At 37.7% G+C, this 25,495-nt stretch overlaps 1 protein-coding gene and 1 long non-coding RNA gene across 4 annotated transcripts in view; one reads left to right on the forward strand and one right to left on the reverse strand.

The window, feature by feature from the left end:
- Positions 1 to 1,669: 1,669 nt before the first annotated feature.
- Positions 1,670 to 24,840, forward strand: ELOC (elongin C). 3 transcript variants are annotated; one of them, XM_015064726.3, is made up of 4 exons: positions 1,670 to 1,764; positions 13,434 to 13,487; positions 17,716 to 17,859; positions 24,090 to 24,840. In XM_015064726.3, exons 2-4 carry the CDS (start codon positions 13,484 to 13,486, stop codon positions 24,278 to 24,280), a joined length of 339 nt encoding a protein of 112 aa, XP_014920212.1. In that variant the 5' UTR covers positions 1,670 to 1,764; positions 13,434 to 13,483; the 3' UTR covers positions 24,281 to 24,840. The 3 variants fall into 3 exon arrangements, with proteins under 3 accessions (XP_014920212.1, XP_014920211.1, XP_026920163.1); XM_015064725.3 differs by lacking the exon at positions 1,670 to 1,764 and adding an exon at positions 1,814 to 1,940; XM_027064362.2 differs by lacking the exons at positions 1,670 to 1,764; positions 13,434 to 13,487 and adding an exon at positions 15,256 to 16,515.
- LOC106968397 (uncharacterized) overlaps positions 11,509 to 25,495 on the reverse strand; it is a 49,598-nt gene continuing 35,611 nt past the window's right edge. Inside the window, exon 5 of the long non-coding RNA XR_008292715.1 lies at positions 11,509 to 13,318. This is a non-coding gene — a long non-coding RNA (uncharacterized LOC106968397). The remainder of the gene's footprint in view (positions 13,319 to 25,495) is intronic.

Here is a 25,495-nt window from a genome sequence, read left to right on the forward strand (position 1 = left end):
ACCAGCTCTCTTTTCTTCCTTTAAGGTGAATTTAAGGGCAAAATGGCATGATGGAAAAAAGAAAAAAAAATTGGTAAACCTAAAACACTGATAAGAACCCAAAATATTTCTTTATACATTACTGGTTTAAAACATAAACAGAAGACTCTTTCTAGAAAATAATTTGTCAACAGATTATCAAAATCACATTTAGTCAATGTGTTTCTATACAGATGCTAAAAATGATGCCTGTTGAAACTTTGGCTACAGAGTTCAGTTGGAAAGTTAACAAAATATAGAACCACATATACACAGTATGATTATGTAAAAATGCATGGAAAAAAACTTATCTGCAATCTATATTTTTTCATAATAAGCAATATAATAAGCACAGTAAGCATATTATATTGACTATGTAAATAAAAATTTATCCTAGACTAGGTTCTAGCGCTAAATCTGGCATTAGCTAGCCTCAGTATCCTCATCTGGAAAATTCTATCATTCTCTAAGCAACGAATATAATGATCCTTTAGAGGGTGATAATGCAATGAGGAAAAGAGGAAGACAGAAGGGGAGAAAACACTTCTTAAGTAAAGGAGGAAAAGTCTGATTGAAAATGGGCCCACAGCCTCCTCTCCTCAACCCATTGCCTCTCCTTCCTGCCAAACTCTATTCTGAGCTACCATTAAAACCAAAAACTTCCAAAAATGATTTTTGCAAAGTCTTTGAAAAGTAACAGAACAATCTGTTTGCAAAAAGCAAGAACTTTTATCTGCCAAATCAATAAAACATGTGTTTCAGCCGAAAGTTATTAATTAGGTCAACAAACTGGATCGCCTCTATCTATTTTCCTTTCGTGTATATTGTTAACACAACAAGCGCCTAGTTGAGCAACTTGTAATGGCGAGTGTCTTGGCCCTACATTCCCTGCGTGCCACGGCCCGTAAACAAAGTGCAAACGTTATTTAGCTGTTTCAGCTTTTCTGGAAGGGTGCCTGAATTTAACCACAGCAAAGCAAGTAAAAAGGATAGGCCGACTGACAGAGCGAGAGAGGAAGGATGCTGGGGCAGAGAGAGCATGGAGTGTTAAAGAAGGTCTCAGAATTCAGTATCCGCGGCAGACGCCTGGAATCTCTGTGAAAGATCTCAGAATTCAGGACAGCTGAACAACCCCGGGCTGGGAGGGGAATGCAGGGAGGGTTTTGTGGGGAGGGGGAAAAGCCCCAATCCTGGGGGTGGGGACGTGATTAGTTTTCAGTAATCGGTATCTGAAAGAGAGGAAATGAGGCCACCCGTTTGCGTGAACAGTTGAGATGCTCTAGCAACTTTTCACAAAAGACAGATGCTGCTTTTTAAAGACCACGATCTTGTTAACATAGAAACCGCACTTCCACTTTGCAATTTTTTTCTCTGTAATCTCCAAGCCCCCACAAGTACCCCCAAACCAGAGGCAGAGACAACCTCTAAAATTACCAAAGATCTTAACATCCAATGTGAGAAACTACAAGTCCCAGGGTGTAGTGCTGCCGTGGAGAGTACCTGCCAGAGTAACTACAAATCCCAGGATGCAGTGCTGCGACGGAACTCCGAGCATCTCTTTCAGAATGTTGTCCCTGCGGAAATCAGATCAGGCTCGGCGTTGCATGCTGGGAATCAGAGACTCAGAATCCGATTGGTTGAGATTTGCAAATGACCGCGGTCAGTGGTACTGTAGGAGTAGGGAGGAGGGCGTGCGCACTTCCTGTGCACGGAAGCCGGCAATAGACTGCGTCCCTGCCTTACCAGGTACCGATCTCCCGCGCGTTGTAGAAAGCGTCCATGACCCGGCGGAAGTGATTCCTCCAACTGCCCCGGAACCCACGGCGGCAGGCAGCTGGGGGTGGGGGGGTGGCCCTGGAGTAGGGGCTGTGGCGGTGCGCGGGGACCCGGCGCGGTGGCTGCGGTGGCTTCAGGGCTGACGAGTGAGTCTTGGGCTGGGATGGGAACGGAGCTCCAGATTCGTATGGAGAACGAGGAAGGCTTGTACTGGGCGCGCTCACAGTCCCACTTCCCACCCCTTCCCATTTGGGCGGGGAAGGAACGGAAGCTCTTAACCTCCCCGGGCCTCCTCAGCTCCTGGTTTGGGGGAGGGGAGAAGAGGGCTGCGGGACCTTTCTAGGCGCCTCTCGGTGGGTTTGGAAGAGGGAGAAGGAGGGGCGGTCGCCAGCGTGTCTGGGCCTTCCCCGGGCTGAGCGCGGGGAGGGTGGAGTTAGGAGCATGGCAGCCCTGTCTCTTTCCCTTTTTGCTTTCCCCGGGTGCACTCGGATAAGTCCTTTTCTTGGAGTCCGTCCCCAGTCACAGGAGTGACTCTCACAGTCTTTCACAGTCACCGTCCCCCTCTTTCCAGCTGCAGGACCCCGACAAGTTTACCTTCTGGGCAACTTGTCGGTCGATCTCTACCCGACTTGATAGTTTGAAACTGTCGTGCATCTACCTTCAGTTTTTCTGAAACGTATCTAGTACGGCGGCCGCTGAATTTCTCTTACGGAACTAAAATCTCTTTAGTAATCTGTAGCTGTGGAATTCATGTCATTAGTGCGAGCATTTCTACTTTGCATCACCTTCAGTGTACGGAACAACCGAAATCCTTTAGTTTGAGTTTTTAAATCCTTATATGAAAACTGCCATATTTGCTTTTTGACCCCCCAAAAGTTGTTTCCTTTAGTGTATAGTAGACTAAGATGATAAATTGCTGATCTTGCTTACATTATAATTCATGATGTTGAAACATCACAGGTGGATTCATTCATTCTAGAGATACAGTGGTAAGAAAACAGCTATGATCCCTGTCATCGTGGATATTTATTGCTAATTGCCAAGTAATGATTTGGGGTTCATTATTAGTTTTCAAATGGTCATTCTTTTTTCCCTTAAGTATGAAATGTATTTAGTAACTACGATTTCAAAATATATATACATATTTTTTTAAGTTTATTTCAACTCAGCTGCCGGTTTCATTACATTATGGTAATTGTGTAATGTAATTAGTAGTTAGTAGCCAGAGGTTATAGTCAACCCTATTTATCAAGTTCTGGTTTTTTTTTTCTTTTTTATGTTTATTCATCTTTGAGAGGGTGAGTGGAGGAGAGGCAGATAGAGAGGGAGACAGATGATCCGGAGCCGACTCAGCACTGAGAGTGGAGAGCCCAAGGCGGGGCTCAGACTCACTATCTGTGAGATCACGACCTCAGCTGAAGTCAGACACCTAACCGACTGACACATCTACACACCCCTATATATCAAGTTTTTCTTTTTTTTAAGTTTTAAAGTAATATTTGAGTGTACCTTATAAGGTACTTTCTTTGGTATTTTTTCCTTAAATAGGTTTTTCAGTACTATAAAATAATCTGGAAACTCTCTGCATTTACATTGATCTGTCTAAATGCATTTTGGCTCACTTGTAGTAAACGTTTACTGTTCCAGGGGCACCTGTGTGGCTCATTTGGTTAAGCATATGACTCTTGATTTAGGCTCAGATGGTGATCTCAGGGTCCTGAGATCGAGCCCTGTGTTGCGCTGGGGATGGAGCCTGCTTAAGATTCTCTCTCTCTGTACTGTACTACCTCCACTCTTGCATGTGTCTCTCTCTCCAAAAAAAATTTTTAAAAAAAGTTTACTGTTCCATTATTAAATAAGATCAGAAAGGGGCACCTGGGTGGCTCAGTCGGTTGAGCGTCCAATCTTGCGGTCTGTGAGTTCAAGCCCTGCATCGGGCTCTGTGCTGACAGCTCAGAGCCTGGAGCCTGCTTTGGATTCTGTCTCCCTCTCTCTGTGCCCCTACCCCGCTCATGCTCTGTCTCTCTCTCTCTCCCTGTCAAAAGTAAATAAACATTAAAAAAAAAAATTTAAATAAGATCAGAAAAAGCCCATATAGTCATACCTGAAATTTCAAGCCTTGAAATTAAGAAAACAATATTACCTTTCATTCAAGAATTATTTATCAAAAAAAAAAAAAAAAAAAAGAAAGAAATATTTATCAAGCATCTGCTATACGCCAGGCCTGCTATAGTCCTGCCCTTATGGAGCTTGGGGAAAGCAGAGATACAATAAGTATATGTATAAGGAAATATAGTTTCAAGTGGTGATAGATGTGAAGAGATTATATCAAGATTAGAGTTAGGGTAAACTAGGTGACCAGGGTAAGGGTTTCGAATTTGATAGGGGAGTCAGCAAGGAAGATCTGCCTCTCTGAGGAGTTGATGGTTTTGCTTGGACAACCTAAATGATGAGGAAAATCTGAGGGAAGAGCTTTTAAGATAGCAGTAACTGCAAAATGCAAAGACCTTAAGAGGGGAATGAACTTGACCTATTACAATACAGAGAAGGCCAGTATAGCTGGAGCATAGTGAGGCAAGAATGATGGAAGATGAAAATCAGAATAGTAAAGATTAAATAAGATGCAACTTTATGGTCCTTTTTCTGTTTGTGATGAGAGGCCATTAGAGGATTTTGTGCAGGGGAGTAACATCTGACTTAGGCTTTCGATAACTAGTTACTGGGTGGCAAATAGACCAAGTTGGAGGAAAGTGGAGAAACCAGCTCCTAAGGAGGCTTGTAGTAGTCCAACTGAGATATGGTACCTTGAACTAGAGATGTGGTGTGGAAGTTAGTAGAAATGGTCTGATTTGGAGTATCATTTGAAGACAGAGCCAGGTGGGTCTTGCCTTCACCCTAGGACAGAAAAAAAATTGAGGAATCAACAGTTTTGCTGAGCATCTGTGTGACCAGTAGTGCCATTTACTCAGATGAGGAAGACAAGAGGGTACACTGGTTTCTGAGGAATAAACTTGGAATTCTGTAAAGGAATAAGTCAGGAGTTTGATAATTATTGTACAGCTCAGAATGTGTGCAAGTAGGCAAGTTGGATATGTACAACTATTGCGTGGGGGCAGAGTCATATTTTATAGGTAATATTTAAACCTGTGGACCAGAGGACATCAAGTGGAGAGTGTTAATGGAGAAGAGGGCAGATGACTGGGAGTACTCTGGTCAGAAGAGGAGCAAACAGTGATAGAAACAGAAAAGGCAGGAGGATGTGGCATCTCTAACATTGAGGGAAGAAACTGTTTTGGGAAGGAGGTAGTAGCCAACTGTAAAACCCTGCTAAGAGATGACAAATAAAGTAATTGAAATGTGATGAGCCCTTTGAGTGGATTAGTGGGCCAAAAGTCTGATCAGAGTAGGTTAAGGAGATGTGGATGGTAGTAATGATGTTACAGCATTTTGATGTGTATAGGAATAATAGGAATTTGGTAGGACTAATAGAACAAAGTCCTTGGAGAGGTGTGCTTACATGGAAGGGTTGGCCTTAGATAAGAAGGATTTTTTTTTAATGTTTATTTTTGAGAGAGACAGAGAGAGAATGTACACAAGTGAGGGAGGGGCCAGAGACAGAGAGGAAGACAGAATCCAAGCAGGCTCCAGGCTCTGAGCTGTCAGCGCAGATCCCTGCACAGGGCTTGAACTCACAGACCCTGAGATCATGACCTGAGCCAAAGTGGGACACTTAACCAACTGAGCCACCCAGGTGCCCCTATTTATTTTTGAGAGCAAGATAGAGAGCCAGTGGGGGAGGGGCAGAGAGAGAGGGAGACAGAATCTCGAGCACGCTATACCCTGTCAACACAGAGCCCTGTGTGGGGCTTGAACCCATGAACCATGAGATCATGACCTGCGCTGAACCAAGAGTCGGATGCTCAACCAACTGAGCCACCCAGGTGCCCCAGGAAGAATGGTTTTTCAGCTTTTGAAACAGGAGGGTAGACAGAAGATACGGTATATACATGCAAGTAGAATGAAGATAGAAAGACAAGGTAATTGAAGTGATATCTTTCTGTTTTCTTGATAAAATAAGTAAATTTGTCAGGGCAGGGAGGAGAAGGTGTTGGAGGTTTAGGAGAAGCTAGGATTTTTTTTCAGAGTAGAAAAGCCAGTTACTACCAGGATCACTACAATGCCAGGTGTGTATTTAAAGTGTGTGGTCACAAATTTAAAGTTGAGGTCAGTCAAAATGGTTGTGTCTTTTTTCCAGCCACATCCATCTCTTGGTTGAGGCTTGAGCTAGGCAGAGAATTGAGTTTGCCCGGGATTGGGATGTGGGTGGGCATATACATCAGAGGGGAGGGCAGGGACTTAGGGTATAAAGACTGTGAGATGTGCATGGTGCCAATCCTGATGAATTCAGTGGGATTAAGCAAGGTCAGAACTTGTTTTCTATTTGTTTTTTATATTTGTTTTTGGCCCATTATTCTAAGGGTTCTTTTAAATTAATTTATAATATGTAGAATCTAATTAGAGAGTATATAGTGGGAATATTTGCTCAAACCTTTTTAAACCAAAACAAAGGAGTTTGGAGATCATTGTCTAAGAGGGAGTTTAGGTAGTTTACAAGAGTGAGGAAGACAGACTCCGTCGAAGCACGTAGCGCTCTGGAGTCCTTAAGTGCTCTGGTGTATGACCGCAACAACTCTGTTGAATAAAGATGGGAAATTGGAGTTACAGGCATTTGAGGAGGGATGAAGAATTTCAGATGGGTATAGTCATGAAATAGTGGCTCTGGAAGGCACTTTTAGACACAGTTTAGCCCATTGTGTTTGGGAGATAAACAAGTATTATCACTTTAATTTATCAGGGTCTCAAGATAGAAATTTGGAGAGCAGAAATTTAGATGTGGACTTCCAGTGACACTTCTACTTTGTATGAAGGCCTTTCCCACCTCTCTCCTGATTTGGCTTATACTGTTTACTTTGCTTGGATCTCCTTCCAGTTCTGCTTGGTAAAAATACCTCCTTACATTGAGACCCAGATCAAAACCTACTTTCCTTTTGTGTTCATTCACTTAAGAGATTCATAGTCCAAGATTTACTTCTTTAGGACTCCCATAGTCCTACTCCTTCTCTATTAGCATCTGCAAATCTGGAGAATTTGGATTAGTTTTATTATCAGCATCAGTATCTTTTGAAAGGTTAATGAGACAAAACCATTCTGGATTGATATCTTTACAATGAAAAATACCTAAATTTAAGAAAAATCAATAAATTTTTAAAAACATCTTACTCTAACCTTGTTTTAATTGAGATATAATTGACATACCCTGAAATAGTGTACCATTTAATTTTCCAGAAAGTTGCCTCATGTTCCTTCAGAAGCAACCACTGATCTATCACCATAATTCATTTTGCCTGTTCTAGAATTTCATATAAATGGAATAATGCAGTATGTACTTTTTTGTTTTTCCATTTAGTATAATATTTTTAGTATTCACCTATGTCTTGTGTACCAGTAGATCATCCCTTGTTGTTACGAATGGTATTCCTCTGTACAAATATATCACGGCTTATGTGTCATCAGAATAGTTTCTCATTTGTTTTGAATAAAGCTGCTCTAGACACTTCCATAAAACATTTTTTTCTTTTTTCTTTTTTAATGTTTATTTATTTTTGAGAGAGCGCGTGTGCATACACGAGCAGGGGAGGGGTAGAGAGGGAGGGGGACAGAGGATCCTAAGCAGGCTCTACACTGTCAGCACAGAGCCCAGTGCTGGGCGCAAACTCACAAACCACGAGATCATGACCTGACCCCAAGTCAGACGCTTAACCGCCTGAGCCACCCAGGCGCTCTGTACAAAATTATTTTGTGGGCAAGTTATTTCTTGGATGAATACTTACAAATCAAGTGTGAGGATTTAGGAAAGACTTGTTTATCAGTTTGCCACTTGTAAATTAGTAAGCTATAACTTACCAAAACATAAGTAACTGAGAACCATCATTCACAGTGATCTGAAATCCACTTAACATCACTGTAATGATTGCTGTGGTCTGCATCACCCTGTGTAATATTTCTGATTGGTCATTTGGGGCGAGTCTAAAATAGAGTTCTTAAATATCAGAAGGATCTCTTCTAATCTAGATTCCTGAAGGCCCATAGTTCACAACAGGCAGAACATAGGGCAGACATTTGTGAGGGTTTGTTTCTAGAAATTAAGCCCTGCTGATGGAATATTATAATGCAGTTGATTACTGAGTATTATTAGGTGAGTTATTATTTTAATAGTAAAAACTTGACCATTTAGGACAACAATTAGGCTGTGACTAATTGTTAACTATCAGAAATAGATTGAAAATTGAGGTCAGTGCTTTTACTTTAAATGACCTAATAGATTCCCTTAGTAAAGGCAAAGAACTACCCTCTTTGAGCTAGTGTTGGTGTGTGTAGACAGCCACTGAGAACAAAACTTGTTCTTAAACTCAGGGATGTTTGGAAGCACATTTTAACCCCAGGAGATTTGAGGACATTATCAAACACAACATTTTCAGATAACTGAATTCGTTCCAGGAAACATAAAATTCTAGAGATCGTGTACAGAAATATATGTTTCATACACTTGCATTTATAATTAACAATTTGTGGTAGTCAGTGCAAAATTGTGAGACTGGCATTTTGGTTATCGTAATTTCATAAAATGTGGCTGTGACTTATGTCCTTGAAGTCTTTAAAATAAAAATTATTTTAAGAACCAAGAATTCATATTGACTAAATTTTATTGTGAAAGATGGAATACCATCTCCTTCCTTCGTCACCCCCTCCCCTCAGTATAGCCCAAAATGTTTCAATAAACTTAAATAGAATAGTTTTCACGATGCTTGTCTAAAAGTTCTGTAAGTTTATTCAATGCCAACATCATGGGAAAACATAAAAGTAATTAATCTTGGTCAAAAGAATTGTACCTTTGAATAACTTTATTCTGTCAGAAAGCTCAGAATAGGAATATCTGTGTCCTTGGCCAGATACACTATTGTATGAAGTTTCACCCTGTTAACAGTACCACATAATTACCATTGTGTTGGATACCTGGGTCATAAAGAGAGAATCTTGCCTTGTGGAAACTTAAGGTTAGTAAGCAAGACAAAATGTATCTAAAAAGACACACTTTGAAGCATTTGCATCTAATAGTAAAGAAAACTATAAATTCCACAATGGAGGAAAAATGGGAGAGGAGTAGTACTATTTGCTAAAAGTATTAGGAGAGTCTATGCAAGAATTAGATATAGGAGCATTGTTATAAGTTAAATAGGCCAGAATGAGAAATTCTAACTCCTCTTGAGAGACACACATCCAGTGACACTATAAGCACATTCGGGCAGGATATTTTGATGTGTTATTACAAATTGGAATTGCCTTCTAACTTCTGTCAATTTGTATTACTTTGTTTTCCAAATTAATCATATTTTTACATATAGTTAGGAACTAATCATCAGGCTGACCATTGTTCCCTTATGAGCTGTTTGGTTCCATACGTTTATTTGTTTCTTTTTAAAAAATCAAATTTAGGGCGCCTGGGTGGCTCAGTTGGTTAAGCTCAGTTGGTGACTCTTGATTTTGGCTCGGGTCATGATCTCACACTTCATGTTTCAAGCCCCCTGGTCCGGCTCTGCACTGACAGGGCTCACCCTGCTTGGGATTCTCTTTCTCCCTCTCTGCCCTTCCCTGCTCACACACCAGCAGGGGAGGGGCACAGAGAGAGGGACACACAGAACTGGAAGCAGGCTCCAGGCTCTAAGCTGTCAGCACAGAGCCCCACCTGGAGCTCAGACCCACAGTCCGTGAGATCATGACCTGAGCCAAAGTGGGACGCTTAACTGACTGAGCCACCCAGGCACTCCTCAAAATAAACTTTAAAAACAAATTTAAACCATAGTTTTCTTTTAAAAAAGTTACAGTTTCCTAGTTATTTATACTTTGAACATGTATTTTTGTGCATTTTATTTATTCTGCAGAAAACATAATAGGCAGGAAGCCACTTGTTTTACATAAATGGCACCAAACTATACCTATCATTCTAATCTGCTTTTTAAAAAATTAATCTTGGGGCGCCTGGGTGGCTCAGTCGGTTGAGCATCCAACTTCGGCTCAGGTCATGATCTCATGGTCCGTGAGTTCGAGCCCCGCGTCGGGCTCTGTGCTGACAGCTCAGAGCCTGGAGCCCGTTTCAGATTCTGTGTCTCCCTCTCTCTCTGCCCCTCCCCTGTTCATGCTCTGTCTCTCTCTGTCTCAAAAACAAATAAACGTTAAAAAAAAAATTTTTTTTTAAATAAAAAATTAATCTTGGTGGTATTTCATGCATACATAGATTTAATTTATTCCCTTTCACTGCCCATAGTAACTATCAATAATTGTAGATATACTATTTTTATTTAGGCCATTCCCTAATTGGGAACTTTTCAGGGGTTTTTTCAATGTTTCATTTGTGCACGTATTATAGTCAATATTCTTCTCCTTGCCTTGTGCACAAGCTAGTGTTTCTCTAAAATAGATACCAAGAAGGAGAATTATTGCTAGCCTCCTGATGATTGTGCTGCTGCCTTCCAAAAACTGTTGTGCTATATATTTAGTATTATCCTCTTCCTCTTCTGTACCACTTGATTCTTAGCACATTTTGGTGTTTTAGTTTGGGTGTTTGGTGATTACTGTTGGGATCAAACATTTTTTTTGTACAGGTCTATGAGATTTTTATTTTCTTCTTCTGTTATTTTTCCAGAGTTCAGTGAGTTTTATTATCTTTGTTTCTTTAATCTGTAGCATATTTTTTATGAATGGTATCAGTTAGATGTCTAACCTTATTACTTTTTTTATTTTTTTAACGTTTATTTATTTTTGAGACAGAGAGAGACACAGCATGAATGGGGGAGGGGCAGAGAGAGAGGGAGACACAGAATCGGAAGCAGGCTCCAGGCTCCGAGCTGTCAGCACAGAGCCTGACGCCGGGCTCAAACTCATGGACCGCGAGATCATGACCTGAGCCGAGGTCGGACGCTTAACCGACTGAGCCACCCTAGGCGCCCCTAACCTTATTTCCAAGTAAATAGTGAATGTAAAGAGGCATACAAAAAATAGATTTGTAGCTGCTGCTGTCATCTACTTAATAACCTAAGTCAATCAGTTAAAAAACTATTAGTACTAATAAGAGAGTTCTGCATAGGTGATGGGATACAAATCAACTTTTAATGGATTTAAAAGCTTTTCTTTAAAACACCAGCAATAATCTTTCAGAAAGTATAATAGGAAAACAGACAGAATTCATAATAAAAACTATAAAGTATCTAAAAGTCCACCTAAAAAGAAATGTGTATTGATAAAATGGGACTTGCCTGGCCACTTAGAACATGTTTATCACACTGACTGTAATGAAAACAGTAGATATCTTAGGTATTAAACAGGTTAGTAAGATAGAGTATAGTCTAGAAATTCCTTTAATAGTAAATGCAGTAACATTTCAAATTTGAAGGATGGGCTGGCTGTTCAAAGATCTTTTCAATGTTCAGTAATACTAGATTCAAAACTGATTGCTTTGTGGGCGCTAGGCTTACCTAGAATTTCTATTGGTTCCCAAAAAATAAAAAACTATAAAAGAATAATGTTTATATATAACACTAAAAGCACAATATATCTGAGGACTTCTTGTTCATACTGTGTCTTTTGCCTAGAAATATTTTCAACTTACTGCTCAACCACGTGTGTTTACCTACCTAATTCGTATTTCCAGAACTCAGCTCAGTTATGGAATAGACACTCAAGTGTTTACCCTGAGAATTTTGTAAACCCAAACTTAGACTTATGTAGGTAATTTGTAGGTTACATCCCAATTTAATCACACTTTAAATATTTTTAACTTCTACCTAAGAATTAGGATTTACTCAATTATTAGTGTTAACATACTGTGGATTTTTTTGTTGTTGTTGTTAGTGATGGGGAGTTTCTCTTCCCCCACCCACCCATCTTTAATCCTTGAATAAATGGTGAAATTGATTTACTATATTAAGAAGTCTATAGAGAAGCTGTTGCTACACAAAGGGCTTCTAAAATGTGACTGCATGGTTGCATAGCTACTGCTAGTTAAGTAAACATCCTAGATGTTTGGCTCTGGAGATTTTCCAGATAGAAAGTTGGCACTTGAAGTTCTTGTTCTAGCTTTTCTATCATTTTTTTACTTTTTTGTTTTCTTAGAATGATTACAAAGCAGTATGAACAGAATACAGTAATAATGACCAATGAATTTTTATCTGCTATTATTACCATAAAGTGGCAGAGTACTGCTTTTAGTACTTACACTTTCAATAAGTATCTAAGGATTTCTATCAGCAGCTCTTACCTAGCAGCAGTGGAAAACAAGTTTTAATGGGAGCCAGAATTTTTTACCATAGCAGCATGGAATAATGGAAAGGAGTGCAGGCCCTAAAGCAGACCTACCTAGGTTTAAATCCTCTTGCTGCCACTTGAGCTGTAGAAGCTTTAAGCAAGTAGCAGCTTCTTGGTGTTTCTTCATCTCTAAAATGAGAATAATAATACCCTTGTGGAAGTGTTGTTTTAAAATAATGTATGTAAAGCAGGTAGTGCAATGTTTACCACTTATCAGGCCCACAACTTGTTGGTAATAATATGACATTGCCTCTGTTGCCCTTATCTCGTATTAGAAATGGTACTTACATATCCATGCTTAGCATTCTAGACTAACAAATAGATTTGATTCCTACTCTTACTCTGTCATTACTGGAACAAATCATTCAACTCCCTTATTACATCAGTGATGTTACTATTTTTTAAAATGAGGAATTGTATAGGTTATCTCCAAGTTTCTTTCCTGCTATAAAATGTTATGGTTCATTTTCTTGGCCCTTCCCTTAAGGCTAGATAAAATACTGGTCAGGAATTTCTTAGAGAACAGGATGTTTTCCCATTAATAACATAAAAATACTGGTATAAATGAAATCTTGAAGAAATGATATAAAAATAAAAAGTTACTCAAAACATGAACCCTTTTCCTTTAGCATTCATCTTTGTAAAATTTAAGATTTGTCAGAATATTAAAGATTTTCTACAACTTCACTGTTAAACTTTAGAACTTCCATAGACTGCAGAAAAGATGCCACAGTGAAATGTATTATAAATGTGCACAATTACATAAGAGGAGGGCAAGCTTTATCTTTTTCATTTTTCTGAAGGCTACTTCATGTCCTTGGATTTATCATGTTATCATTGATTTAGCAAATACGTGCTTTAGTGTCTGCTAGTATCTAGTAGATACAAGTATACAAAGATGATTAAGGTCAACGATCTCCTTCAAGTTCAATTCAACTCCTAAGGAACAACATCTGTATTTTTAAACTGTTGTCAGAATAGCTACCTTAAAGGGAAGGAAAAAAACAAATCTGTATTTATACAGACCACTATTCTGAAGGTGATCATCTTTTCCTCCCATGTTCAGAAACTTGATACTGTTCCATTTATGGTGGCTGGGAAACTCCTGCATAGCAGAGAGAGAGTTTTTAAACTTGTAATACCAAGGATATATTAAATAGTAATGGGTGAAAACATGTTATTCCAGCATTAATCTTAAAATAGCATTGTTATATTTTCAGGAAACTACTAAAGTTCCTGTGGAAGTAAAGTAGAATTTCATAAGAACATAATGGGTAAGTTACATAAAAGTCATTTTTTATTGCAAATAGTAGAAGCTGGTCTTCTCAAAGATAGGCCTTTGACATTGGTGAATGCAATCAGAATAGACTGAAATTAGTTGTTTAAATCTACAGCATCTGCTTACTGCAGGCAAACCTCAGAGATATTGTGGGTTTGGTTCCAGACCACAGCAATGAAGCTAGTCAAATGAGATCTTTGGTTTCCCAGTGCTTGTAAAAGTTATGTTTATACTATACTGTGGTCTGTTAAGTGTGCAATAACATTATGTATAAAAAACAAAACACAACATAATACCTGCTAAAAACAAGGTATGCCTGTACATATTTTTGAAAGGCAGATAAGTAATGTTTTTGTGCCAAATATATTTGTGATCGCTAGTAAGAAATAGCACCTTAAGAAATTAGAAACTTTCCCAACAAGCATATAAAATGCTTTAGCTTGCAAAAAAAACCACAAGAATTGCAAATTTAAATAATTAATAATTGTTTTTATTTTTGTTCTAAGGGATTGATAACACCTGCTAAATATCTGTATGCTTGAGTAGTCTATAATTTAAAAGTTACTTGCATCTTTATGAATGTCCCTGCTTTTTATTATGAAAAATTGTGAGAGTCATACACTACATAGCCTTCAGTGATTGTTAATGTTTGGCCACATTTGCTTTCTCTGTGTGTGTGTGTGTGTGTATGTGTATGTATGTATTTATATATCCACATACACATGCTTGCTTTTTTCTGTACCATTTATTTAGTTGTGCAGTATCACTTCACACCAAATACTTGAGTAGGCATCTCCTAATTCATTGCATATTCAGAATTTTCTCAGTTATTTCAGTAGTGTTCTTTACAGCAGGTACATTATAGACATAGCTCATTTTATTGTGCTTCACTTTATTGCACTTCACAGATACTGCAGTTTTTTGGTTTTGTTTTTTGTTTTTGTTTTTGTTTTTTTTACAAACTGAGTTTATAGCAGCCCTGTGTGGAGCAAGTCTATTGGTGCCATTTTTCCAACAGCAGTTGCCCATTTCATGTCTCTGTCACATTTTGGTAATCTCACAATATTTCACTTTTTCATTATTATTATTGTATCTGTTACGGTGATCTGTGATCAGTGATCTTTGATGCTACTGTTGTAATTGTTTTGAGATACTATGAACCATGCTCACATAAGACAGGGAACTTAATCGATACATGTTGTGTGTGTTCTGACTGCTGCACCGACTAGCTATTCCCTCATCTCTCTCTCTCTCCTCAGACCTCCCTATTCCCTGAGACACAAAATATTGAAATTAGGCCAGTTATTAACCCTACAATGACTTCTGAGTGTTCAAGTGAAAGGAAGACTTGCACATCTCTCACTTTCAGTCAAAAGCAAGAGATGATTAAGCTTAGTGAGGAAAGCATGTCGAAAGCTGAGACAGGCTGAAAGCTAGGCCTCTTGCAACAGTTAGCCAAGTTGCAAATGCAAAAGAAAAGTTCTTGAAGGAAATTGAAAGTGCTACTCCGGTGAACACACAAATAATAAAGCGAAACATCCTTATTGTTGATGGAGAAAGTTTGAGTGGTCTGGATAGAAGATCAGACCACCCACAACAGTCCCTTAAGGCAAGGCCTAATCCAGAGCAAGGCCCTGACTCTTCAATTCTGTGAAGGCTGAGAGAGGGGAGGAAGCTATAAAAGAAAAGTCTGAAGCTAGCAGAAGCTGGCTCTATAACATAAAACTGTAAAGGTGAAGCCGCAAGTGCTGATGTAGAAGCTGCAGCATGTTATCCAGAAGATCCAACGAAGGTAATTAATGAGGGTGGCTACACTAAACAACAGATTTTCAGTGGAGATGTAACACTTTGTATTGGAAGAAGATGCCATCTAGGACTGTTGTAGAGAAAAGTCAATGCCTGGCTTCAAAGGACAAGCTGACTCTCTTGTCAGGGGCTAATGCTGCTGGTGACTTTTAAGTTGAAGTCAATGTTCATTGATCATTCTGAAAATCCTAGAGCCCTTTAGAATCATGCTGAATCTACTCTGCCTGTGCTCTACAAATGGAACAACAAAGCCTGGATGACAGCACATCTGTCTACAACATGGCTTACTGAATATTTTAAGCCTACTCTTCAGACCTCCTGTTCAGGGAAAAAAGATTCCTTTCAAAATACTACTACTTACTGACAACGTACTTGATCACCCAAGAGTTCTTATGGAGACGTGCAACAAGATTAATGTTGTTTTCATGCCAGCAAACATAGCATCCATTCTGCAGCCCATGGATCAAGGAGTAACTTTGACTTTCAAGTCTTGTTACTTAAGAAATACATAGCTGCCATAGATAGTGATTCTTCTGATGCATCTGGGCAAAGTTAACTGAAAACCTTCTGGAAAAGGTTCAGCATTCTAGATGCCATTCAGAGCACGTGTGATTCATGGAAAGAGGTCAAAATATAAACACTAACAGGAGTGTAGAAAAAGTGGATTCCAACCCTAATGGATGACTTTGAGGGGTACAAGACTTCAGTGGCGGAAGTAACTGCAGATGTGGTAGAAATAACAAGAACTTGAATTAGAAGTGGAGCCTGAGGATGTGACTGAATTGCTACAATTTCAAGATAAAACTTTAACAGATGAGGAGTTGCATCTTATGGATGAGCAAAGAAAGTAGTTTCTTGAGATGGAATCTACTCCTGGTAAAGATACTGTGACAGTTGTTGAAATGACAAGAAAGGATTTAGAGTATTACATAAACTCAGTTGATAAAGCAGTGGCAGGGTTTGAGAAGATTGATTCCAATTTTGAGAGAAGTTCTCCTGGGGTCAGATGCTATCAAATAGTATCACGTACTACAGAGAAATCGTTCCTGAAAGGAAGAGTTGATCAATGCTGCAGATTTCATTGTCTGATTTTATATAATTGCCACAGCCACCCCAGCCTTCAGCAACCACCACCCTGCTCAGTCAGTGACCATCAACATCAAGGCATGAACCTCCACCAGCAAAAAGATTACTACTCACTGAAAGCTCAGACAATGGTTAGCATTTTTTTTAGCAATAAAGTATTTTTAATTAAGATAATATACATTTTTTTTACATATAATGCTATTGCATACGATGGTATACTGTAAACAAACTTTTATATTCACTGGGAAACCAGAAAATTGATTTGACTCACTTTTGCATTGCTTTTTCATGGTGGTGTAGAACTGAACCCACAGTTATCTCTGAGGTATGCCTGTGTTTTATATCCAGTCAGGGATCACGTATTGCATTAATTTGTCTCTTTAATCTCATCTAAACAGTTCCCTCCTTTTGGGGGTGTGAGGAGTGAGGTCTTTGATGACCATTTAAAATTTAGATTTGTCTGGGTTGTTTACTCCTGATTAGATTCAGATTAAACATTTTGGACAGCAGACGAACATTAATGATTTTTATTTATTAATCCTAATTGGAAGGATTTTTAAATTAACTACTAATGAATAAATAAATGGATGTTTATAGCTTGAATACTCCAGTTTTATCCTCTGTACTCTTTTTCTTGGGCTTCGTAAGTTTTTAGAATAAGCCTTAAGATATTTTCTTTCAGATATTGGTAACCATAAAAATAATTCTGTCAGTACAATACTGTGAGAATTCTAGATGTTAGAAAGATCTTATGGGGATATACAAAAATGCATACTCCCAGAAAAGTTATATTGAGCTGGTATTTGTCTATATTCATTACTTCAATCGTGCAATAATTTAAACTCAGCAGTAAAATCTTTGGATTATTAATACGGACCAAGAGCAAGATGCTGAGTAAAAGGAAGCCCTAACTTTTAGAATTAGGAGCTTATCAGGGAAGTTGAATTCACATGACATATAAACATTCATTCATAAACACACAATGTGTCATATTTTTAAGATGAGTATTTCAGGTGATTTAAAGTTTTACTATTTGCTTATTTTATTTGAGCCTTTAAATTTGAATGTGCTACTGTGTTCACAAAAAAATTGTTAATACTTCTTTGAAAAATACTAGTAAATTTTCATCTAAAATAATATTCTTAAATGTAGTTTATTCTGACATTGGAAAATGTTTAGAGAATGATAAAACAAGGAATTAAAAAAACCTAAAATCTTGGTAGATCTTACGATCCAGAAATGTTTTGGGTCTGAGTTATTCAAAAATTAACCTTGGTAAACCTGTTTATTTTAATTTTGTGATTCAAAAATCATTTTACTACTTACTTTAGATGGAGAAGAGAAAACCTATGGCGGCTGTGAAGGCCCCGATGCCATGTATGTCAAATTGATATCTTCGGATGGTCATGAATTTATTGTAAAAAGAGAACACGCACTAACATCTGGAACAATAAAAGCCATGTTGAGTGGCCCAGGTAGGTACATTTCTTTATTTTCTGTTAATAAATCTTTACTTTCAGTATGTTCTTAACTTGAACTAAGCGATTCATAACATTAAAGGAAAGAGACAGTAACTTTTCTAACATTATTTCATGATTGTGTTGCATTGGAAAAATTGGTTCCTGCCATTTCCTGTTTTCAGTTATTTACCCTAATAGGATCATTTCCCTACATTAGTTTCCATGTTTAATTTCTTCACCACAGTAGGACTCTGATGGTGATGTGTGCTCCTAACTACGTATAAAGTTTATGTTTAGAAATTTACCACTTCCCAAACATCTATTCTTACCATTTTCTTTTTTTTTTTTTTCCCTTGAGAGGTTTTTGGTTTGTTTTTTTTTTTTTTACCTTAAAATTTTTCTTGAGGATTTGAATTTCTGGAGCACACAATAATTCTGTGTTCAGCTTTTGGAGGAAACACCAAACTTTATACAGTGGCTGCACCATTTTATATTCCTACCATCATTGTATGAATATTCAAGTTTCTCCACATTTTCACTGACACTTATTTTCCCTTTTTTTTTGATTCTAGCCATTCTAATGGGTATCAAGTGGTTTCTCATTATAGTTTGGATTAACTCTTCCGTAGGGACTAACGGTGCTGAACATCACTTCTTGTGTTTGCTATACAGTTGTATATCGTCTTTGGAGAAATGTCTATTCAAATCTGTTGCACATTTTTCAATTCAGTTGTGTGTCTTTTTGTTAGTGAGTTGTAAGTGTTTTTTTTTTTTTTTTTATAAATTCTGGACAGTAGACCCGTATCAGATATGATATGCAAATATTTTCTTACAACAGTTGATTTTTTTTTTAATGTTTATTTATTTATTTTTTTTTTTTTTTGAGAGAGAGAGAGAGAGACAGAGCACGAGCAGGGAGAGGAGTGGGGCAGAGAGAAAGGGAGACACAGAATCTGAAGCAGGCTCCAGGTTCCAAGCTGTCGGCACAGAGCCCAACATGGGGCTCGAGCTTGTGAACCACCAGATCATGATTGGAACCAAAGTTGGACACTTAACCGACTGAGCCACCCAGGTGCCCCATAACAGTTCTGATTTTACCTCTTACAGTTAGGTCTTTGATTTTCACTTAATTTTTGTATATGATGTAATGATTCAATTTCATTCTTTCTTATATGGGCATCCTAGTACCATTTGTTGAAGAGACTGTTCTTTCCCTCATTTAATGGTCTTGGCACCCTTGTTGAAAATCATTTGACCATAGCCACATGGGTTTATGTATGGGCTTTCAACTCTCCCCCATTGATCTTTTTTTTTTTTTTCTTTAAAGTAATCTCTACATCCAACGTGGGGCTTGAACTCACAACCCTGAGATCAAGAGTCGCATGCTCTACCCGCTGAACCAGGGCAGGGGTTGGGGGGGTGGCATTGCATTGATCTGTCCTTATGCTAATACCACAGTATTTTGATTACTATAGCTTTGTAGTAAGTTATGAAATGAGGAAGTGTTTTATTTTTTCAAGATTATTTTGGCTATTTGAGGTCACTTGTTTTGGGTCTTCTTAGATTTGCTTTAAATTCTAGTTAATACACAGTGTAATATTAGTTTCAGATGAACAATATAGTGATTCAGCACTTTCCTACAATACCCAGTGCTCATCACAAGTGCACTTCTTAATCCCTATCACCTATTTAACCAATCCCCCCCACTCACCTCCCTTCTTGTAACCATCATTTTGTTTTCTATAGTTAAGAGTCTGTTTCTTGGTTTGCCTCTTTCTCTTTTTTTTCCCCTTTGCTCATTTGTTTTGTTTCCTAAATTCCACATGAGTGAAATCATACGGTATTTGTCTTTCTCAGACTTAATTCATATAACGTATTACTCTAGCTCCATCCAGGTTGTTGCAAATGGCAAGATTTCATTCATTTCTTTCTTCTTTCATTCATTTCTTTCATTCATTGTTAATATTCCAGTGTGTGTGTGTGTGTGTGTGTGTGTACGTACACACACCACATCTCCTTTATCCATTCATCAGTTGATGGACACTTGAGCTGTTTCCATAATTCGGCTGTTGTAGATTATGCAGCTGTAAATATTGGGGTGCATGTATCCCTTTGAGTTAGTATTTTTGTATTCTTTGGGTAAAAACTTAGCAGTGCAATTGCTGGATCATAGGGTAGTTCTATTTTTACGTTTTTGGGGAACTCCATACCGTTTTCCAGAGTGGCTTCACCAGTTTGCATTTGTACCAATAGTGCACGAGCGTTCCCCTTTGTCCACATCCTTGCCAGCTACCTGTTTCTGGTGTTGTTGACTTGGGCTATTCTGACAGGTGTGAGGTGATATCTCATTGTAGTTTTGATTTGCATTTCCCTGATGATGAGTGATGTTGAGCATCTTTTCATGTGTCTGTTGGCCATCTCTGTGTCTTCTTTGGGAAAATGTTATTCATGTCTTCTGCCCATTTTTAATTACATTATTCAGTTTTTGAGTGTTGAGTTTTATAAGTTCTTTATATATTGTGGATACTATCAGATATGTCGTTTGCAAATATCTTCTCCCATTCCATAGGTTGCCTTTTAGTTTTTTTTTTTTAATTTTTTTTTTAACATTTATTTATTTTTGAGACAGAGAGAGACAGAGCATGAACAGGGGAGGGGCAGAGAGAGAGGGAGACACAGAATCTGAAACAGACTCCGAGCTGTCAGCACAGAGTCCGATGCAGGGCTCGAACTCACGGACCATGAGATCATGACCTAAGCCGAAGTTGGATGCTTAACTGACCAAGCCACCCAGGCGCCCCTTAGTTTTCTTGATTGTTTCTATTTAAGGTCACTTGTAATTCCTTTTCCATATTTTTTACTGTGAAATTTTTATTTAACTTTTTTTTTTTTTTTTTTAAGTGAGAGAGAGACAGAGGACGCAAACAGAGAGGGATAGAGAATCCCAAGCAGGCATTGCACTGTCAGTGCAGAGCCGATGTGGGGCTTGAACTCACAAGCCGTGAGATTGTGACCTGAGCCAAAACCAAGAGTCAGATGTTTAACCGACTGAGCCACCCAGGCACCCCTACTGTGGAAATTTTAAAACATATACAGAGAGATTAGTAGAATACACTTGCATGTACTCATCTCCAGCTTCAGTTTTATCAATATTTTGCCAATTTCATTTCATCTATTTTCCTCACTTTTCTTTTTTTTAACGTTTATTTATTTTGAGAGCGCGAGCTAGGGAAGGGCAGAAAGACAGAATCCCAAGCCGGCTCTACCCTGCCCGTGCAGAGCCCGACGTAGGGCTCGAACTCCTGAACTCTGAAATCATGACCTGAGCTGAAATCAAAGGCCAGACGCTAAACTCACTGAGCCACCCAGGCACCCCTATCATCCTCACTTTTTTAAAGAGTATTTCAAGCAAATATATCCTGCCAGTGTCATTTCACTTGCAGAATCTATGATAGTCCCCCCTGCACTCTCCCTTTTTTTGCAGACCATGAACTTTTTGGAGAACCAAGTTATCTGTAAAATGTTCACATCTGGATTAGACTTAATGTTTCATTTTGTAAGCTTATAAATTAGAACTCTAGAGGCTTGATTAGAATCCAGCTCATTTTTCTAGGCAAGTATACTTTATAGGCAGTACTACTGTATTTCTGTTGTATCAATATTTTAGCAATGTCAGGATAGCTTAGTAGGTTACAGGGCTAGTAAGCTGATTCATCTCTGAACAGTTCTGCAGTTAGATTTTCATATGCTTTTAGCATTCATTGTGATTACTGCTGAGATTTACTTCATTTGGAATTACAAAACAGTGACTTTCTAATTCTTATCATTTCTTGTGCATTTATTAGAATTCTCCTATGAAGAAATATTTGGTTACCCTGAAATATACTCTGTATAGCAAAAATAAGTGCTTGATTTTTTTCTGTTTACATATAATTTTTGAATAATGAAATTATTCTTCAGCATCCTCCAGTAGCAAAAAGTGTTTGGGGTTTTTTTGTGTTTCATTTTCTTGTGACTTTTTATTATTTAAGGTTTTTTTTAATCTAGTGTAGTCCTTCTCACTGATGCTCAAATTGCCCCCATTTGCTCCATTTTTATTCAGAAGGAGCCACATCAGGTTGGCTTCTGTGTCCTTTTGACCTGGCTCTGGTAATCTGGGATAGCTGTACTACCTTCTATAATGACAAGATTTCCTAGGCTCATTTGGTACATAATTATCCAGTCTGGAAAAGAGCCATTTTTCCAAAGAGCCATTTTCTCCTAATGGAAAATGGGCCTTAAGGACCCCAATCTGGTTGTTAGCAGTACTCCTTGCTCATGGGATGAATTAAGTTTAGACTTTTCTACTGGATAGAGCTAGGATTTACTTTAGAAAAATAAAATCATGGGTGCCAACAAATTTTAACTAAAAATTAAGATTAAAGGATGTTTGTTTTTTGTAAGTGTGGTCTCCTTTAATATATCTGCAGCCCCGAACTAATGTTTGCATAAAAAAGAATGAGGTACAGATACTTGCACCTTCAGAATATGCTAAGTGAAAGGAGTCAGATACAAAAGGTCGCATGTTGTAGGATTCCATTTATATCCAAAATAGATAAATCCATAGAGACAGAAAGATTGGTTTTTGCCAGAGGCTGAGGGTTGGGAAAATGGGGAATAACTGCTTAAAGGGTTTAGGATTTTATTTTGGGATACTGAAAATGTTTTGGAACTAGATAGCAGTGGTGGTTGCACAACATTGTGTATGTACACTGAGTCGTATGCTCTAAAGTGGTTAATTTTATGTTATACGAATTTCACCTCAAAAAAAAAAAACCCTAATGTTTGTCTAGTATCAAAGGCTTAATAAGTGTCTATTGGTAGTATTTCGTACGTATATTCAAGAAAGAGAATTTTAGTCATTGACAAAGCAAAATTTACCTCATTGCTGTGAATTACTCATTCAATCCTGCTCTCTTTTCTTCCCACCCCACCCCCAAGCAACAATTATTAGAAAACTTTTAAAATACTACTACATTCTCAGAAAGTACATTTTTCTACTTTTTATATTCAGTACTCATGCTAGACTGCTAAGAAACTATTTTATCCCTATAGTAAATGCTAAATGCTATAACCTTTATATAGCTAAAGAAATTTTGAGATCATTAAAAACAGTTCATAAAGTGTTACTAAAACAAAGAAAAGTAACTTATGAGGAGATCTCATGAACATAATCATACTTTTAAAAACTAAAGGGGGAAACAGACATTTATTATTTATTTTTATATGGCAATTCACTATAGCACAGGGCTCCTGATGATACATAAAGACTTGATTCCCTAAACTGAATCTTCGAAAAGATTGTCTCTTTTTTTTTAATTTTTTTTTTAATGTTTATTTATTTTTGACAGAGAGAGAGACAGAGCATGAGCGGGGGAGGGGCGGAGAGAGAGGGAGACACAATCTGAAGCAGGCTCCAGGCTCTGAGCTGTCAGCACAGAGCCCAAAACACAGGGCTCGAACTCAAAAACCGTGAGATCATGACCTGAGCCAAAGTCAGACGTTTAACCGACTGAGCCACCCAGGCGCCCCAAGATTGTCTTTTTTTATATACTATTCGCCTTTACTTAATCATGCCACCATGATTCTTAGGAGAAGCTAAAATTTCCAAAGTCCTTGGAAGAAAATTAGAATTTTAAAATTAGTCTTGATTAATCTCAAATACTATCTTAATAAAGATTTCTTTTTTATATTTATACTCAGAAATCAGAATAAGTTATTTCATGTGATGCTAGTTGGGTTTATTCTTCTCACGTTGTATTAGTTTGCTAGGGCTGCTGTAACAAAGTACCATTGACTGTGTTATTTAAACAATAGAAATTTATTTTCTCATAATTCTGAAGGTTAGCAATTTGAGATCAAGGTATTGGTAGAGTTAGTTTCTTCTGAGGCCTCTTTCCTTGCCTTGTAGATGGCTGTCGTCTCTGTGTCTTCACATTGTCTTCCCTCTGTGTGCATCTTTGATCTATAACTTCCTGTTCTTATAACAATACCAGTCATTAGATTAGGGCCCACCCTGATAATCCTGTTTGGCCTTAATTATCTCTTTAAAAATACTTCCTGCACAGAAAAAATAAAAAAAGAGGAAAAAAGGATCCTATCTCCAAATATAGTCACAGAAGTACTGAGGGTTAGAACTTCCCAACATGGGAATTGTGGAGGAACACAGTTCAGCCCATAACAAACATACTTCTTTTCTTTTACAGGTCAGTTTGCTGAGAATGAAACTAATGAAGTCAATTTTAGAGAGATCCCTTCACATGTGCTATCAAAAGTATGCATGTATTTTACCTACAAGGTTCGCTACACTAACAGCTCCACGGAGATTCCTGAATTCCCAATTGCACCTGAAATTGCACTGGAACTGCTGATGGCTGCGAACTTCCTAGATTGTTAAATAAAATAAATTATAATAAACTGTTAACTTTTTTCAGTATTTAATACCTGTAGTTCAGTTAGTAATTTTTTCATATATAGCATGTTGCCTGTGTGCAGTTGAACTTTAAAGTTCATTGCAAAGCAGATTATCTTCTGTTCTTTTGCATAGCAATCAGAGTTGAAATTTGTTTGCTACATCAACAAATGGAGGACATTTTCACAAATTGAGAAATAAACAAATATGCCAATTCGTAGGTGGTTTTGCCTTATCCTTTGGATGTGATTTTTAAAATTAGAGCAGTGGTGATATAGTAAAACTGAAATTTAAGCATAAATGAACACATTCTACAGGTAAATAATGGGGCTACGTATTTTTGTGTTTTTAGTGTTTTTTTTTTTAAAAAAAAAAACAAAAACCTGATCTTGTAGCCGTTGTTAGCATTACTAGAGTTATGCAAATAATTGCATTATAAACATGTTTATAACTTAGCCAAAACATTGATTTTTATAACTGTCAAAGACATAAGAGTTGAAATTTCTTATGTGTCTTTTGATAAACTGCAGTATTGTTTAAGTGTATCTTGTCTTTTTGTTTATTGCTGCAATTTAAGAACTTTATTTAAAAGCAGTTTTGGAAGACTACTAGGCACAGCTTTTGAAGCAATCACTTTTTGAACCGGTAGCCACATGGTCAACAAGTAAACTACACGATTGATTACATGTGCATTGTGCATTTTGGCCAATCCAAAGTACTGTACCTGCATTGACTATAAAGCTTCCTTTGCAATATTCTTACATAGTCCCTTGTTGTGACTGCACTTCTGATTATTTAAATATGTTTTAAAAGACTCGTTATGGACTTTAATCGGCTCTTAAAAGCTAGACTTTTCAGAACTATTCTAGTCTTCCTCCAACAAACTGAAATGTTATAAAAGATTAAAAACATGGAGAGATGCAGTGCAAATCTTATCATGTACTTTGATATAGTATATGAATTATCTTCTATTAATTAAAATATGTGTCCCAATAAGTATGATGCCCATTATCTGTGGGTCTTCTACTGAAATCAGATTTACAAAGAGGTCATTCAGCTTTTATACTAAACAGAAAAACTATGACAGAGCACCTCTGCTTAGGCATGAGAAAAGAAGTACTGGAGTGGGTTTATTATTATCTCTATCTTAGTGGTAAGACAAAACTATCATTATAGGAGATATATATTTAAGCCTTCAGC

The sequence above is a fragment of the Acinonyx jubatus genome, chromosome F2 (assembly GCF_027475565.1).
Source record: "Acinonyx jubatus isolate Ajub_Pintada_27869175 chromosome F2, VMU_Ajub_asm_v1.0, whole genome shotgun sequence".
NCBI lineage: Eukaryota > Metazoa > Chordata > Mammalia > Carnivora > Felidae > Acinonyx > Acinonyx jubatus.

Bases quoted from the DNA above. Each gene is read 5' to 3' on its own strand.
- ELOC (XM_015064726.3), top strand. The intron at 17,860-24,089 runs GTAGGTACATTT...TTTCTTTTACAG, and splicing joins AGCCATGTTGAGTGGCCCAG to GTCAGTTTGCTGAGAATGAA.